The following is a 19,286-nucleotide window of genomic DNA, read 5'->3' as shown; positions in this document are numbered from 1 at the left end:
CAGCTTCTGCCAGAGTGTCTGTATGTTAGTTTGTAAAGAATGAACCAGTAGTCCTTGTAGAACTGTTAGAACTAAAGGTCGGAAAGCAGGTCGCAGTTCTCGCGAGCGTTGGTCGGGGCCGCCTCGGAAAACTTACAGAGTCTGGTTTGAGCTCAGAGGAGCTCCGGCACAGACACGAGAGCACCGCTATTCCTCCTATTACACCTCAATGAAGCGCTGCAGTGAGTTTCAAGCTGTAATTTCACTTCTTTAAAAGATCAAAAATTAAAAATTGGTGAGTTCTCGTGACGAAACGTGTTTCTGGAGAGCTGTGACATGAGTCGCCGATTTCCCACGATGAGAAATCTTGTAATTTGTGACCCCGTGTCACCGATCAGTCGTGTAGTGTGAAAGTCTCAACAACTGAAGGACTCATGATTACAGCATGACCAGTCGTGTAGTGTGAACAGCACAATGACACAAGGCAGGCTACACAAAATTGGACTTATGATTATTTTTTCTCTTTAAAACACATCAACTTCAACACATCAAGAACTGTTCTCTATTCACATAAGCTGGAGAGTCAGTAGGTTACCTGTGTGCTCCCAGGTTGATGCAGCTGATGCCCAGGTTGTATCTGGAGCGGATGAAGCCGGGCTGAAGCTCCAGAGCTCTGGTGTAAGCCTCCACCGCCTCTTCACTGCGGTCACCGTTAGCCAGGGTAGCGCCCAGGCGGTTCCACAGCAGGTAATCCTGACAGACATAACAGCTCAGTTAGGATTGGGTAGAAGGTAAAGGTGTGAGAATATGTCAATATATATAGAAGTATTGTGATATTATTAAGTTTTGAAGTCTTGCGAACATTTTCACAAGATACAATTCATCATGCACGTTTTATGATAGGTTTAATGATAGATTCTTACTAATACACAGCACTAATAACAAGATAAGCTAATGGTTTAGTAGTTACAATATTAAGTAGCATTAAATCTAATGTTTGGGGACACTTTTTTAGAACAATGCTGCTTTACATGCTGTCAGGTTATGGTAAATACATCGACATTTTACATCTCTCTGATGAACTCGTATTTCTGAGGATTTTATTTTTACTAGCTACTGCAGACAATGGAGGCTGAGGAAGAGTTTCATGTGCAGCATCCTATACAACTTAAAGCTCCACTAGGTAGGATTGAGATTTGTGCTCGTGGGCTCCCCCTACAGTTGCAGAGTGTAATAAATGTTTTAGGCGGATTAGTTTCTCTTTCTCATTTTCTGGCTTTAACAGACATAATCGGTCTCTTCCCAGCTTCTGTCAGAGTGTCTGTATGTTAGTTTGTAAAGAATGAACCAGTAGTCCTTGTAGAACTGTTAGAACTAAAGGTCGGAAAGCAGGTCGCAGTTCTCGCGAGCGTTGGTCGCGGCCGCCTCGGAAAACTTACAGAGTCTGGTTTGAGCTCAGAGGAGCTCTGGCACACAGACACGAGAGCACTGCTATTCCTCCTATTACACCTCAATGCAGCGCTGCAGTGAGTTTCAAGCTGTAATTTTACTTCTTTAAAAAGATCAAAAATCAAGGAAATCCTACCTAGTGCTGCTTTAAGAGAGACCTATCATATTTCACAAAGAAAGAAAAGTGAATTTTAGCAGAATGAGACCTTTAGGTAGTGAGGGAATTTTTACGACTGGACTGTTTGTAGAAGCAGTCTGCTCACAACTTTAAAGCCAATGTGTCTCCAAACTTGTGATTGATTGGCAGTCACGGCTGCTCTTACCTCAGGCCGTACAGACAGCGCAGCGTTGAAGGCGTCCACGGCCTTATCAAAGTCCGAGCTGAGATTAAACAGAACGCCCAGTCCAGTCTGCAGGTCCGGATCAACACTGCTCGGGTTCTGCTGAACTGCTTCCTGATACAGCTCCAACACCTCCACCAGCTGAGAGCTGCACACATACACACATATATACAATACATACACACATATACAGGGTCATTCACAACTTCCACTTTTAGCCGAAATCAACAGTATTTAAAAAAAGAGTTTATCCTGTCTCTACTGTCCATAGAATATTTTCACTAGATACTGAATTAATACAGTTAATTACCAGCATTTTCAAATACTTAATCATGATATTATACATGATTGATTTATTCACAGGATATAGTTGCGAGTAATATAATTACTCTTTAAGGGATTGGCATCAATAATAAAAATATGTGAAAGTGTTTCTAAACAGATTAGTTTATTCACATTTAAATACCCATTATCAATTTTTTTTATCAATTGACACCATTAATATATACATGATATATACATAAAAAATCAATTTCTAAATCAGTTTCTCTGATTTTGCTATTTATAGGTTTATGTTTGAGTAAAATGAACATTGTTGTTTTATTCTATAAACTACAAACAACATTTCTCCCAAATTCCAAATAAAAATATTGTCATTTAGAGCATTTATTTACAGAAAATGAGAAGAGATGCAGACCTTTCAGACCTCAAATAATACAATAGAGATCAGAAATTAATATTTGGTGGAATAACCCTGGTTTTTAATCACAGTTTTTTTCATGCATCTTGGCATCATGTTCTCCTCCACCAGTCTTACACACTGCTTTTGGATAACTTTATGCCTTTAGTCCTGGTGTAAAAAGTCAAGCAGTTCAGTTTGGTTTGATGGCTTGTGATCATCCATCTTCATCTTGATTATATTCTAGAGGTTTTTAATTTGGTAAAAATCAAAGAAACTCATCATTTTTAAGTGCTCTTTTATTTTTTTTTTCCAGAGCTGTAAGTTAGCAGGGCGCAGCAGTGTGTGGCTGCTGTTTGAGAGATTTGAGAGTTGTTATAAAGGCTCCGGCTTCTCCATCGTCAGCAGTGACAGCGTGTCTGATCACATGATCCCGTCAAACAGTTATTTCAGGCATGAAGCGTCTGACAGCACAGAGTCTGCAGAGACTCGGGGAGTAAAGAAACGGCAGAAAGCTTTAAAACGCCGCTCGTCTGTCTGTCCGTTCAGCTGTAAAGAATACAGAACCTGCAGTTGAACCTGACAGATAAGCTCTGAGAACACACTGAATATAGCAGCCCTGTCTAAACCGCACCACTGCACGCTTTTGATTCATTTTTGGACACTTTATAGGACATTTTGAGAAGGTTTCACGATTAATCAAGCCAATAGAAATGATCAGATTTACAGTATGCATCTTTAGAAAGTTTTAGAACAAATCTTTTGCATCGATTGACTGCAGAGTTTATTTTTTGGACTCTTAAATTGGTACTGAGCAGAAATCTCTTTGTGTTTTAACCCTGTAGGCCTGTTTTCGCCCATTCCATAGTCTTTTTCCCTATTTCTATTCTCCATCTGGTTGCCAGGTACGGAACACAGCATGCTGAAACTTCGGCATTCTTCTTAAAAGCTCCCTGAACAGAGATAGAGAAAAAATAGCTAAACTAACCTAGCTAAAATTAGCTAGCTCAGTTAATGTGTCCATATGCAGCTGGCTTATCAAGGCAACGCATGTTTGAGATAGGTAAAGTGATCCAGACTAGTGCTGGCTAATGCTGCTACAACATGCTATAACATGCTTAAATAGGCTATATCTGTTTAATTCCAAAGTTTTACTCAATATTGTTTTAATTTCTCCATGTATGCATTTATACATTGGAGTTAGTGCTAGGCGATTATGGTTTAAAAAAAAGTATCCGCTTACTTAAAAATATATATATTTTCAATTATAATCGATTCCCCCCCACTAAAAATCAAACTACAGATGACAAAGAAATGGTTCAAAACTTGGTTTACCTGTAGAAATTATTTCTAGATAAATATACGCTTTGTCCCACCGAGAGTTTGTGTCAAAAGTGCTGGAACAGTGCTACAACTTTTTTTGGTCCTCGGACTGAGTGGAATGTTTAGAAAATATGCGCGGGTTAGTCTGTAGGAGGCACCGGTAACCAAGGTAAGACGGATAAACACTTCAGAAATGGGTAGCGTTTTCGGATATTTTAGGTTAAAAAGACTGTAAAAAAACTGTATAGCAAATTAACCGAATCAATCATGAAATGTTTATTGTCTTTAACCAGAATTTTAAAATAGTTTTTTTTTCTAAACAATAGCCATTTTCCATTTTTAATGCTTGATGACATATATTACATATTGTTCCTTTAACTTTTCTAGTGCCTATTAAAAATTGTAAATTGTGTACATCATTTTTCAAATTTATGAGTTGCCACATAAAACCTAATTTGCATTATTCTTCTTTTTGAAGTTTGTGTTAATTTTTTTTCCCTTTATCTTTTCTTCACTGATCATTATACAAAAACTTTTACAAAAGCTAAGTTATGTTACAACTGCAGTCAGATTTGTATATTTCTAAAGAGCCCTTTAATTATTTTCAGGGCTGGTTCTAGCGGGGGCTTTTTGCCCCCCAAGCGCAATGCGAACAATGACTATTTTTTAAATGATCTCTGAAAAAATCTCTAAACCAATCACAAACACATTTTGCAATGCAGCATGAAGATATTCCTTTGGTTATTTCTGATTGGCTGATTGTCATATGAAAGCGGCAGACTGTTTGGAAATGTTCATTCAGAGACGTTTTGGTTCAGTACGACAGGTTGTGTCAGTGTGAACATGAGAGACAGGGATATATACGAATAAAAGGGTGAATTAAACACTTCTTCAAGTTTAAATTGATTTTCACATGGTAACTTTTGCTAAACTGTGGTGATTTGGTGCTCAGTGTTACTGGCTGGTATTGATATTGTAGCCTCTGCAGACTGGTTTTGTATATTTAGTAAAAATTAAGTCAAAATCAAGGGAAATTTCTAGGAAAATCATGCATTTAATAGTCTTAAATGGCTTAAATGTCAATAAAACCAGTAAAAAGCTTGTAGGTGGGTGTCTAAAGCTGGTGACCTGTCATGTATTTGTTGCATTAAATCACATGTTGTTACATCAATAAGAGGATATTAGATTTTATTATTAGGCTAGACTAGTAAGTAATGGATATAATTGGCGATTAGTGTTCTCCTCAAAGCATGTTGCATACCATCCGAGGCTGGAGATTGGAGAGACGGAGGACCCCCTGCGTTTGGGCAGCGGGGACCCGTCCAGTGGGCTGCGGTCCTGTAGGAGGTGCCTGTAGGCGGGGTTATGTCTGATCCAGCGGTGCAGAGCCTCGCACGCCTCCTGCTGCTGCCCGGTGTTCGTCAGACTGACCGCCAGCGCCATCAGAGCACTCAGGTTATTAGGATGCAGCTCTAAACACCTGCAATTTATTACAGAACACGCAGTTTTTATCATAGGTATATACGTACACTCGGTGGCCACTATCAGAAACACCTCTACTGTAGCATCGGTGCCAATAGAGTGGAACTGCAGTGTAGGGAGGTGTTTCCAATAAAGTGGTCAGAGTTTAGTAGTGCAAGGTAGGTGAAAGTAGACTTTAAGTGTTTCTGATAAAGTAGATGGAAGTAGGCTATAGGTGTTTCCAATAAAGTGGCCACTGGGGGAAGCACAATCTAGAGAGGTGTTTCTAATAAAGTGGCCACAGTAGATTGTAGGTGTTTCTATTAAAGTGGCCACAGTGTGGAATTAACTATAGGTGTTTCTAATAAAGTGGCCACAGTGTGGAATTAACTATAGGTGTTTCTAATAAAGTGGCCACAGTGTGGAAGTAGATTGTAGGTGTTTCTAATAAAGTGGCCACAGTGTGGAAGTAGATTGTAGGGAGGTGTTTCTGATAAAGTGGCCACAGTGTGGAAGTAGACTGCAGCTGTTTCTGATAAAGTGGCTACTTAGTGGAAGTAGAGTGTAGGTGTTTCTAATAAAGTGGCCACAGTGTGGAAGTAGACTGTAGGTGTTTCTAATAAAATGGCCACAGTGTGGAAGTAGGTTGTAGATGTTTCTAATAAAGTGGCCACTGAATCAAGGTAAAAGTTAGGTGTTTCTGATAAAGTGGCCTACTGTACTTTATATAAATTAGAAAAAGGGGTGTTTCTGATAAAGTGGCCGCAGTGTGGAGGTAAATTGTGTTTCTGATAAAGTGGCCAACTGTACTTTATATAAGGTATAAAAAGAGGTGTTTCTGATAAAGTGGCCACTTAGTGGAAGTAGATTGTAGGTGTTTCTAATAAAGTGGCCGCAGTGTGGAAGTAGATTGTCAGTGTTTCTGATAAAGTGGCCACTGGGTGGAAGCACAATCTAGAGAGGTGTTTCAGATAAAGTGGCCACAGTAGATTGTAGATTGTAGGTGTTTCTGATAAAGTGGCCACAGTGTGGAATTAACTGTAGGTGTTTCTAATAAAGTGGCCCCAGTGAGAAAGTAGATTGTAGGTGTTTCTAATAAAGTGGCCACAGTGTGGAATTAACTGTAGGTGTTTCTAATAAAGTGGCCACTGAGTGAAAGCACAATGTAGGGTGGTGTTTCTGATAAAGTGGCCAACTGTACTTTATAACTGTATAAAAAGAGGTGTTTCTGATAAAGTGGCCACAATGTGAAAGTAGGTTGTATGTGTTTCTGATAAAGTGGCCACAGTGTGGAAGTAAATTGTATGGAGGTGTTTCTGATAAAGTGGCCACAGTGTGGAATTAACTGTAGGTGTTTCTAATAAAGTGGCCACTGAGTGAAAGCACAATGTAGGGAAGTGGTTCTGATAAAGTGGCCAGTAGGTGAAAGCACAATGTAGAGAGGTGTTTCTGATGAAGTGTCCAACTGGGTTTAAGTAGACTGTAGGTGTTTCCAATAAAGTGGCCACAGTGTGGGAGTAGATTGTAGGTGTTTCTGATAAAGTGGCCACAGTGTGGAAGTAGACTGTAGGTGTTTCGGATAAAGTGGCCACTTGTCCTTTATATAAATTATAAAAAGAGGTGTTCCTGATAAAGTGGCCACTTAGTGGAAGTAGATTGTAGATATTTCAAATAAAGTGGCCACTGAGTCAAGGTAAAATTTAGGTGTTTCTGATAAAGTGGCCTACTGTACTTTACATAAAGTATAAAAAGAGGTGTTTCTGATAAAGTGGCCACTGTGTGAAAGTAGATTGTAGGTGTTTCTGATAAAGTGGCCAACTGTACTTTATATAAGGTATAAAAAGAGGTGTTTCTGATAAAGTGGCCACAGTGTGGAAGTAGATCGTAAATGTTTCTAATAAAGTGGCCACTGAGTCAAGGTAAAAGTTGATGTTTCTGATAAAGTGGCCTACTGTACTTTATATAAAGTATAAAAAGAGGTGTTTTTGATAGTGGCCTACTGTACTTAATGTAAAGTATAAAAAAAGATGTTTCTGATAAAGTGGCCTACTGTACTTTATATAAAGTATAAAAAGAGGTGTTTCTGATAGTGGCCTACTGTACTTAATGTAAAGTATAAAAAAAGATGTTTCTGATAAAGTGGCCTACTGTACTTTACATAAGGTATAAAAAGAGGTGTTTCTGATAAAGTGTCCACAGTGTGGAAGTACATTGTAGGTGTTTCCAATAAAGAGGCTACGGTGTAGAGGTAAATTGTAAGTGTTTCTGATAAAGTGGCCACTGTATGGAGGTAAAAGTTAGGTGTTTCCGATAAAGTGGCCGGTGATTAAGTGATATGTTACCTCTGTAGACAGACGATGGCGGCTTGCTCGTTCTCGTTCTCGGCCTGGGTGGTCCCCAGCACCTGCCAAGCCTTTAGAAAGAGACAGAGACAGATCAGTCAGGCCGTGCCGCTGTGCCAGCGTGCCGGTGCATTAAGGGGAATAAAGTGTAGAATGGCGGGCGGATGCGGGTATGAGGTGGCGAGGAGGAGCCGGGGAGAGGCTTAGCGATTAAAGCGGCAGCAGATGTACTGATTTACAGCACTGGCAGCGAAACTGAGGCGAGGAGATAAAAGTGATTGATAGGGTTCGGGGAATTGGACAACTGCCACGTTATTACACACACTGAACCGATAGCAGCTGCAGTTAACACAATCACACACACACACCTCCGAGTCCTGAGGGTCCTGCAGGATGGCCGCCTCCAGCAGCAGCACTGCGCTGTTCAGGTCCCCCTCCCGGCATTTCTGAACCCCCTCCTCGAAGGCGTTGGGCCATTCTTTGTAGGGGTTGTCCGTGTGGAAGAAGTAACCCTACAATCGATAACAACGAGAATTCATTTGAATAAATCTGATTATATTGTACGTTGAATTGGCCACCCTGGTGTTTTTTTTTCCACACATAAGTCTAAAGACATTGTAGCCAATGCTAATGCTACCATCTAGAGCAGGGTTCCAAAACTTTTGCAATGCTTAGCTCACTTTATCCATCACAAAACATTTTGAGCTGTATGTGGGATTGCCAGGTATAGAACACAATAGCAAGCAGACACCACTATATGTTGGTAATACGCTTAATTGGTGTTGACCCCAGACCCCCAAAAGGACTACAAGACGGATGCCGAGCTGCTAATTTTCTCCTAAACAGCTTGAATTGCTTGAACTGCTTGAATTTTTGCACCAGGAGTAAAGACATAAAGTTTTATCCAAAAGCAGTGTGTAAGACTGGTGGAGGAGAACATGATGCCAAGATGCATAAAAACTGATTAAAAACTAGGATTATCCCACTAAATATTGATTTCTGATTGATTTCTGATTTAAAACTTTATGAATATGAACTTGTTTTCTTTGCATTGTCTAAATGACAATATTTTTGTTTGGAATTTGGGAGAAATGTTGTCTGTAGTTTATAGAATAAAACAACAATGTTCATTTTATTCAAACACAAACCTATAAATAGCAAAATCAGACAAACTGATTCAGAAACTGAAGTGATCGCTTAATTGTTTCCAGAGCTGTATGTTAAATTGATACTTTGGACAATTTCTTTGGTCAGTTCATCTTGTAATAGTGTTATATTATGTATCAATGTTATATATGCATTTATAAAAAAAATTCTATTCCAAAAAGTATAGCAAGCATGCATAATTTTTCTCTCATCTTTGGAGATCATATGACTACAGACTGTTAATAGTTTTAATTTTTAATAATTAAAGCACTTAGGACTCTTAGATTTTTCTATAATCTTCATTATAATATTGTTTTGCAGCACTCTGAGCTTAAGTGCAGGGTGAGTTTTTAATCTTTTAATAGCTGTGGAGCGGTGGATGGCAGTATGCTGATAATTGGATCGTGCTGGGCTCTTTAATATTGCAGGGAAAGTGGAATCAGGCTCAGAGAGAGCATGCCGAGCCGAGAAGGGCACAGGAACTAACACCTCAGAGGAACCGGCCCAAAAGCCATATGCCTTAACACACCGGGACCAGCAGCGAATCAGAGCCAGCGCAGCCTACAGCACACTGACAGCCCAGATTTTATATATGCACTATATTTATATTTATTATATGCACTATATTGCCAAAAGTATTCTCTCTCCTATCCAAATTAATGAACTCAGGTGTTTCAATCACTTCCATATCAACAGGTATATAATAAAAGCAGCAGCTAGGCATGCTGGGACTGCTTCTTCTACAAACATTACATTACATTACATTTGGCAGACGCTTTTGTCCAAAGCGACTTACAATAATGAAGTACAAAAGTAAATAGGAGTTAAGATAACCCATTTTTAGATAGGGCTTAAAAGAGGTCGAAGGGAAATAAAGGGATAGAGAAGTGAAGGAGGGGAAGAAGGAAATGGGGTTAGAAGTAGTTAGTGTGTTAGAGGTGTTAGGAGAGTAAGTGCTCTTTGAAGAGCTCTGTCTTCAGGAGTTTATTAAAGATAGTGAGAGATTCTCCTGATCTGGTAGTGGAAGGTAGTTAGTTAGAGATGTTAGGAGAGTAAGTGCTCTTTGAAGAGCTCTGTCTTCAGGAGTTTATTAAAGATAGTGAGAGATTCTCCTGATCTGGTAGTAGAAGGTAGTTAGTTAGAGGTGTTAGGAGAGTTAGAGCTCTTTGAAGAGCTCTGTCTTCAGGAGTTTATTAAAGATAGTGAGAGATTCTCCTGATCTGGTAGTTGAAGGTAGTTAGTTAGAGGTGTTAGGAGAGTAGGTGCTCTTTGAAGAGCTCAGTCTTCAGGAGTTTATTAAAGATAGTGAGAGATTCTCCTGATCTGGTAGTTGAAGGTAGTTAGTTAGAGGTGTTAGGAGAGTAAGAGCTCTTTGAAGAGCTCTGTCTTCAGGAGTTTATTAAAGATAGTGAGAGATTCTCCTGATCTGGTAGTAGAAGGTAGTTTGTTCCACTGGGGAACAAACTAGTAAAAGAATGGATGCTCTCAGGATGCCCCACAGATGCTCAATAGGGGCAAATATACTCCTTTTATTTGAGCTAAACTGCTGATAAAGTGCAGTTTAATCTGATATATTGGCCATATAATGCTAATTAGTTACCACAGCTATATATAAATGCTGTCTCTGCTGCTCCATGCTGTTTACACGCACTGTTTGTGCAGCGTTCACTGCCTGCAGCCCATTTAAAACACAGTGTGTAAAATCTCAGCGTTCTGTGTCAAAACAGGTCCAGTCTTTATACAGATAGACGCGCTGGAAAACAAAATCTTCCAATCAGAGGAGACGTGATTGGCTCGTGTGGTTTATTGGTGCATGGCATTTTGGTGCGTTTAGGTTTATGCCTGTGTGAAAACAAACCAAACAGAGGCAGAAACGCTCCAACGCGCAAGTAACCATATAGACTATAACACAACTACACGAGTAAAAATGCTCTTAGTGAATAGGATGCATCATCTGTGCAATAAAACCAGTCGTGAAATTTCACTACTACTCACTACTAAATGTTCCACAGCCAACTGTCAGTGATATTATAACACAGTGGAAGAGACTGAGAACTACAGCGACTCACAGCTCCGTCAGTGTAAAATAACAGAGGACAAGGACTTTTAAATAGCTGGATATTTTATACATTATTATTAAATAACTCATTAAAACATTAAATGTGTTATTTAACTAATAAAAATATATATTCAGCCTAACCAATCAGCACCGTGCTGTAGGAGAGTGGAGGTGGGCTATTCAAAAAGGTTAGTACTCTTTATCATGTTTTACTTCTTAATTTGCAAACATATAATATTATACATTAGTCTAAAATTAAATATTTAAAAAATAATCTAAATTCTAATTCTAAAAATTCTAATTCTAAATTCTAAAAATGTTTCATTAAATTTTTTTTTTTAGATTTTTAAGGCATCTGATTTCCTCCATTTTTTAAGTAAATTCAACGTATCCAGGCCTACAGTGTAGAATAGTGCTGTTTAATTGTGAGCATGAGCGTTAGAGAAAGTAGATTCATTTTTAACTTATCAGAGTTTTACTTTTAGTGGCGCTGGGACAGGTTTTAAGGGGACTCAGGCTATGCCTATGCTTCAGATCAAACTCTGAGAGAACTTGGAGAAATATCACTACAATCAAACCCACACTGAAAAAAAATGATGAGTAAAATTTACTTCAAAAATTTTCGCAACTTTCTGCATTTGCTTTTTTTAAAGTAAATTTAATTTCAGATAAATTTAAGTAACTTCAACTCGGTTTCAAGACTTAAATGTTCCACAGAGTAAATAAGTGAACTGAACTTCAGTCAATCCTTTCTTTTAGTAAACTTTACTTCATTTATTTTTACTGAATCAATCCTTTCTTTTAGTAAACTTTACTTAAATTATTTTTACTGAATCAATCCTTTCTTTTAGTAAACTTTACTTTATTTTTACTGAATCAATCCTTTCTTTTAGTAAACTTTATTTAATTTATTTTTCCTGAATCAATCCTTTCTTTTAGTAAACTTTACTTCAATTATTTTATTGAATCAATCCTTTCTTTTAGTAAACTTTACTTTATTTTTGCTGAATCAATCCTTTCTTTTAGTAAACTTTATTTCATTTCTGCATACAATATTTCCTAATTACAATTGCTTTATTAAAATAATTTATTATACATAATATATTATAATTCCTGAAATTTAAATATTTTTAGTTAAAACACACATATTACACTGTCTCAACACATGGATGACATGTAATACATTCTTTATACTAGTATACTAAAAATAATGTACTACATTTCACCATGTGTTGAGACAGTGAGACTTTTTAGTACTTTGAGTAATATTGTATAAATGAAGTAATTGTAATATTGTATGCATAAATTATGAAAATTTTACTAAAAGAAAGGATTGACTGAAGTTCAGTTCACTTATTTACTCTGTGTAACATTTAAGTCTTGAAACCGAGTTGAAGTTACTTAAAAATGATCTGAAATTAAATTTATTTTAAAAAAAAGCAAATGCAGATAGTTGCGAAACTTTTTTTTTTTAAGTAAATTTTACTCATTGTTTTTTTCAGTGCAGTTGATGCTGTTTTAATCGGAGCTGCAAGAATGAATTTTTATGCTTAATTGCGACGACTAGCCTCCAGCCTGCATGGTTTTTACGGCTGCTTTGTCTTGGCCGCTCCCGCGCCCCAGTGTCTTCCCGCCATCTGCTGCGACGCACACAATGCGGGCAGATGAGAGGGAATTTTAGATGAAAGGAGGCATTATCTGGCATCTGGAGTCTCCAAGCTTTGAAGTGATAATCTACCGACGCAACACTGTATCAGCCGCGTACCCGAAAAACAACACTTACAAATTACGCAAAATTACGCAAATGAACAGCTCCTTCTGATTGGATGGTTCTATGCTACCTCCCCATTGGACGATTCTGCACACTTCTTCACACAGCTCTGCTCATTAGGTGGCAGTGATAAGGAAGTGATACCGGAGCATCCTGAGATCTCGTACCGTCTCATTGGGTGAAATGTTGAGAGGAATCAGGCCCTCGCTCTCTCCGTCCTCCAGCCAGTTCCGCCGAGCAAGCTCCTCCCACTCCGCCTGCATCTTATCCCAGAACTCAGTGTCTGACTGCAGAAACACCAGCAAAACAAACAAGCAGAGGGGTTATAAAGATCCTCAGCAATGATTATTAACTGCTAAAATACAGCAGAAATGGTAAAAAACAAACATGAGTGTTATTAACGCTCTCAGAAATGATAATTAAGTATAAAACTATGGTGAAAATAGTAAAAAAAACAAGCAAAAATGACAGGAATATGTTTAGAATGATAATTAGAATGTAAAATCTGTAAAATCAAGAAAAAAATGATATAAAGATGCTCAGAAATCAGAATTAACTGTAAAAATAATGTAAAAATTGAGACAAGCATGGAAAAAACAAAAGCACAAATATTAGGAAGATGCTTAGAAATGAGAAATAATTGTAAAACATTAAGATAAACAGGAAAAAGCAAGCAAAAATATTAGGAAGCTGCTCTGAAATTAAAATTAACAATAAAAGTTACTTAAAAATGGAGAAAAACTTTAAAAAAAACGAGCAAAAAAGACAGAAAAAGACAGAAATCAATTAAAAATAACAGTTAAATTAAGAAAAAGGAGAGAAAGATGCCCAGAAATTAGAATTAACTGTAAAAATACAGTGTGTTATGATCTTAAGTATATGTAAGGTAGAACTGTTATGAAATGAGATGAGAAATGAGAAAGAACTATAAAATATTGTTAAAATTGAGATAAACAGGAAAAAGCTAGCAAAAATATTAAGAAGATGCTCCGAAATTAAAATTAACTATAAATGTTAAATAAAATGATAAAAAAAACCTGCTTAGAAATTAGAAATAACCCTAAATGTACTGTTAAATCAAGAAAAAATAGATAAAAATGCTCAGAAATCGAAATTAACTGATATTGTATAAATGGAGACAAACAGCAAAAAGCAAACACAGACATGATGAAGATGCTCCAAAATTAAAATTGACCATGAAAGTCAAGTAAAAATGGAGGAAAACGGGGAAAAATAGAAAAAATGTCAAGAAAGTGCTTAGAAATTAGACATTACAGTAAATATACAGTAAAATTGAGAAAAAAGGAGATAAAGATGCTCAAAAATAAAAAAAACTGTAAACGGACAACAGCAGAAAAAGGAGAACAACAGCAGAAAAATAAAAATGAAATAAAAATATACTCTAAAAATAATATAAATATGAAAAAAAACAAGTGTTATGAAGATGTCTAGAAATAAAAATTACTGTAAACAATACAGCAACAATCTCAAGAAATAGCAAAAATGACAGAAAGATGCTTAGAAATGATAAATAACTGTAAATTTACAGGAAAATTGGGAAAAAAAATAGAGATTAAGATGCTAAGAAAGGAAAATTAACTGTGAAAATACAGACGCAATAATAATTAGAAATTGTGAGATTCCTCAAAATTCCTGTTTAATCCAAAAGTGATAAATGTTATTTTGGAAAAGTCTTGCATGGAAACACTTTGGGAAAATAGTGTAAAGAGCCATTAGTGTTTTCAGCTTTTAAAATGCCCAAAATGTGTGTGTGTGTGTGTGTGTGTGTGGCTATTGTATTGTGTGTAATTGCCTTTAATAAATGTGTGTAATTGTCATTATTAATCATAATGTGAGACGGGAAAGAGGAAACAATATAGTTCCATTATTCTATTATATAAATCCAATTTGTTCTTCTATTGTAGGAGACGCTACACACACACACACACACACACACACACACTGACATGTGCAGTCCTGCAGGGTCAGTTGTAATGATAATACCTCTCTGTGTGGGGGGGGGGGGGGGGGCTCTCTATAGTCAGTGAATGACTGTAAGTGAAATCAGCTATGAGCTCCAATAGAGAACACACACATTCTTGTTTTTATATCCTGTTAAGACACGAGGCCTTATGCTGTATATGTTCTTTATGCATTAAATGCATCATATACAGTGTACAGCGCATTCAAAAATATATAAAAAATATACATGTAATAATACTAGATGAATTTGATCATATAGATATGTATATACAGTATATAAAACATAAAAACATATGGAAATGTCTTTATGTAATAATAGCCTCATAATGTCTCATAGAGACTAGATAATATAGAGTGTATAATATATATATATATATATATATGTAAAAAGGTTAGAATATGTTCTCTATCTATATGTGATATCTATGTGTCATACAAATATTTTCATATATATATATATATATATATATATATATATATATATATATATATATATATATATATAAAAGAACTTAAAAGAAACTGCAGAGATCCTGCAGTTCTTTAAATGTTGTTCTGGGTTCTTTTGGGATCTCCTGGATGAGTTCTTCATGCCCTTTTGGAGTAATTTTGTTCGGTCGGCCGGTCACTCCTGGGAAGGTTCACCAGTGTTCCATTTGCGTTTTCTCCATTAGTGAATAATAGTGAATCACTGTGGTTCTCTGGAGTCCCAAAGCTTTAGAAATGACTTTATAACCTTTTATAACCAGACTGATAGATGATCAATGACTTTGTTTTCTCATCTGTTTTTTCATTTAATTTCTTCAGATGGGGGTGTAATAATAATAATATGCTGCTTTATGAGATCTTTTATCTGCTTCATGTTGTCAGACAGGTTCTATTTAAGTGATTTCTTGATTCTACAGGTCTGACAGTAATCAGGTTTGGTTGTGGTTAGTAATGAAATGTAACTTTCTGAAAAGTGTGATTAATCACAGTTAATTTATGGGCGACATAAATTAAATAATTATTTTCATTTTTTTCCCTTAATACATGAAATCATCATTTAAAAAAGTGCTTTTTATATTTACTCAGGTTATATTTGTTTGATATTAAAGTTTGTTTGATAATCCGAAATTTTGAAATCCTCTGGAATATAATCAAGAGGAAGATGGATGATCACAAACCATCAAACCACCAAACTGAACTGCTTGAATTTTTGCACCAGGAGTAAAGCAGCATAAAGTTATCCAAAAGCAGTGTGTAAGACTGGTGGAGGAGAACATGATGCCAAGATAGCATGAAAAAACTGTGATTAAAAACCACCAGGGTTATTCTACCAAATATTGATTTCTGAACTCTTAAAACTTTATAATATGAACTTGTTTTCTTTGCATTATTTGAGGTCTGAAAGCTCTGGGTCATTTTGTTATTTCAGTCATTTCTCATTTTCTGTAAATAAATGCTCTAAATGAAGATATTTTTATTTGGAATTTGGGAGAAATGTTGTCTGTAGTTTAAAGAATAAAACAACAATGTTCATTTTACTCAAACATAAACCTATAAATAGCAAAATCAGAGAAACTGATTCAGAAACTGAAGTGCTTTTTTTTCAGATATATATATATATATATATATATATATATATATATATATATATATATATATATATATATATATATATATATATATATTAGACATACAGTGTATATATGTCAGCGTTTTGTCCAGAAATTGAGGCTAATCTTCTCTCCTCACTGAGATCTGCTCATCTGTCACCTGCGCTTGACACTATCACACCAGCACAGCAGCTGACCCCCAACACACACACACACACACACACACACACACACACACACACACACACACACACACATCACATTACCAGAGAGAGAGAGAGGAAGAAAGTGTGTGTATTCAGCATCTCTTTAAACTCCCTTCAGAGCCAGAAAGTGTGTTTTTGCCTCAAATTGCTTCTAAATCACACACACACACACACACACACACACACACACACACACACACACACACACACACACACACACACACACACACTCGTTTAAGATTTATGAACACACAGTCGGACTCCGGCAGATCTGCATTAAAGCAGAATGAGGACGAGCGCAGCATCCTTTAGGGCTCTCCCTCCCTCTTGCTCTCCCTTTCTATCTCTCTGCATCTCTCTATTTCTCCTCGCTCTCTTTCTATCTCTCTCACTCTCTCTCTTTCTCCTCTCTCTCTTTTTCTCTTCTCTCTCTCTTTCTCCTCTCTCTCTGTATCTCTCTCTCACTTTCTTCTCTCTTTCTCGGTCTATTTCTCCTCTTTCTATCTCTCTCACTCTCTTATTCCCCTCTCTCTCTCATTCCTATTTCTCTTTTCTCTATGTATTTTCTCTCTCTGTATCTCTCTCTTTCTCCTCTCTCTATCCATTGCTCCTCTTTCTGTTTCATTTTCGTTTCTCTCATTTCTCACTCAGTATCTCTTGTTTTTTGTGCTCTCATTTCTTTCTGTCTTACTTCTTCTCTCTCTCACCTTTCCTTTCCTTTTTTTATTTTATCACTTTTCCTTACTCTTCCTCGTTTTACTTTTTCTTTGTCTGTCTGTCTATCTATCTATCTATCTATCTTTTATTTATACAGTATATTTCATTCTCTCTCTCTTTCTCCTTTTTCAATCCCTCTCTCTCTATTGCCCTCTCTATCCCTCTCTTTCTCTCTTTCTCTCTCACTCTCTCTTTCTCTCTGTCTTTCTCCCTTTCTTTCTCTCTGTGTATCTCTTTCTCTGTTTTTCTCTCTCTTTCTCTCTCACCGTCTTTCGCTCTCTGTCTCTCTACCTGCCTTTCTCTCTCACTGTCTTTCACTCTCTTTCTCTCTCTTGCTCTCTCACTCTCTCTTTCTCTCTGTCTTTCTCCCTGTCTTTTTCTCTGTCTATCTCTTTCTCTGTTTTTCTCTCTCTCTTTCTCTCTCACCGTCTTTTGCTCTCTGTCTTTCTCTCTCATTGTCTTTCTCCGTCTTTTGCTCTCTGTCTTTCAATCTCTCTTTCTCTCTATCTTTCTCCCTGTGTGTCTCTCTCTCTGTCTTTCTCCCTCTCTTTCTCTCTCACTGTCTTTCTCTGTCTGTCTTTCTCTCTCTTGCTTTCTTACTCTCTCTCTTTCTTTTTGTCTGTCTTTCTGTTTCTGTTTCTCTCTCATTTTCTACTGTCTCTATTTCCAACCATCAGTCCTCCTGTTTCTCCTTATTTTCTCTCATTTCTCACTCATTCTTTTTTATATTCTGCGCTCTATTGTTTCTATATGTCTCTTTCTCACCTTTCCTTTCCTATTTTTTTCATCTCTCTCTCTCTCTTTTTCTCTCTCTGAGTGGAATGAACTGGATGTGTATAAATGGTGGTGTTTTCAGTAGAATACAGATGGCTGCGTTTCCTTCAGTCCAGTTCTCTCTCTCTCTCTCTCTCTCTCTAATGAAGAGTCTCCTGCTGGGATAGTGGAGGATCTTCAGACTCATTTATCTGCACTTGTTACGCTGCAGGAGGACCATTACACAAATACACTGTGTGGACAGAAGTATTGGAACACCTGCTCATTCATTGTTCCTGCTTTTGTTCTTTTTTCAATTTCATATTCTGAATCTTAATGACATAATAACACATACAGGTCTATAAAAAATAAGAGAGCAGTTAATAATGATGAGTTTCTTTGATTTTACCAAATTAATAACCTCTGGAATATAATGTTAATCAAGAGGAAGATGGATGATCAGAAGCCATCAAACCAAACTGAACTGAACTGCTTGAATTATTTTTGCACCAGGAGTAAAGCAGCATAAAGTTATCCAAAAGCAGTGTGTAAGACTGGTGGAGGAGAACATGATGCATGAAGATGCATGAAAAAAAAACTGTGATTAAAAACCACCAAGCTTATTCCACCAAATATTGCTTATTTCGGAACTCTTAAAACTTTATCATTTCTTGTTATTTCAGTCATTTCTCATTTTCTGCAAATAAATGCTCTAAATGACATAATATTTTATTCATTATTTGGGAGGAATGTTGTCCGTAGTCCATTTTACTGTCCATTCCTCCCACATCCAACACGTCGCCTATGAGAAACAACAGTGATGATGTTGGTTCTAATGTTCTGGCTCATCTATTTATGTGTATTTCTTTTCAGAAAGTTATTTGTAGAATCTGTAATTTTCTTTCATCACTTTTCATTAGCGTTTTAAATCTCCCCGAGTTACTTAAGGTGAAGAAGCTCCTCTGATCAGCAGATTCTGCATAATTGCGGTATTTTTAGCCGCAGGTGCTGCAATAACCAGAAAGCGAGAGTGAGAACCTGAAGGACTCTGTTTGTGATGATGTCAGCAGGGCGTAATGAGCTAAAGCGGAGCTCCGTGATTGGGTCATGTATGAGGAAGCGCTGCAGCAGCAGAGCGGGATGTTATAGGAAGGCTGTATTTATAGCGAGACGCTGAGCTGATCTGGTCGATATCCCGCGCTCACACTCTTCCTCTGATTTAGCTTTTTCACCCTGAAGCTGTTTCCCGCAGTCTGAAGCGCTGAGGCCACAGCAGCTTCTACATCACTTCACCACTAACAGGACAATGTGCTGAATGGAGGATTTGGAGCATTGCAGAGTTTCCTTCTAAAGCTTTCGGTTCAATCAGCATGTGGTAGTTGGCTAATTATGCTTTTATACTGAACACATCGTAAAAAACTTTTAAAATCAGTGAAAAGTTACACAAAAATTAAAAGACCATTTCAGTTTCTGAATCAG

At 37.0% G+C, this 19,286-nt stretch overlaps 1 protein-coding gene across 2 annotated transcripts in view; it reads right to left on the bottom strand.

Annotated features, from left to right (window-relative positions):
* Positions 1 to 19,286, bottom strand: part of pex5lb (peroxisomal biogenesis factor 5-like b) — a 96,488-nt gene that overhangs the window by 5,177 nt on the left and 72,025 nt on the right. For both annotated transcript variants that reach the window (XM_022678649.2, XM_049476591.1), the window contains 6 exons: positions 12,718 to 12,837; positions 7,943 to 8,086; positions 7,575 to 7,645; positions 5,033 to 5,251; positions 1,752 to 1,917; positions 575 to 732 (listed from right to left, as the gene is read on the bottom strand). In XM_022678649.2, coding sequence (XP_022534370.2) covers positions 575 to 732; positions 1,752 to 1,917; positions 5,033 to 5,251; positions 7,575 to 7,645; positions 7,943 to 8,086; positions 12,718 to 12,837 — 878 coding nt within the window. The remainder of the gene's footprint in view (positions 1 to 574; positions 733 to 1,751; positions 1,918 to 5,032; positions 5,252 to 7,574; positions 7,646 to 7,942; positions 8,087 to 12,717; positions 12,838 to 19,286) is intronic.

The sequence above is a fragment of the Astyanax mexicanus genome, chromosome 4 (assembly GCF_023375975.1).
Source record: "Astyanax mexicanus isolate ESR-SI-001 chromosome 4, AstMex3_surface, whole genome shotgun sequence".
NCBI classification, from domain to species: Eukaryota; Metazoa; Chordata; class Actinopteri; order Characiformes; family Acestrorhamphidae; genus Astyanax; species Astyanax mexicanus.
Note: the sequence above shows the minus strand (reverse complement) of the source record. Positions and strands in the feature narration are given on the sequence as shown.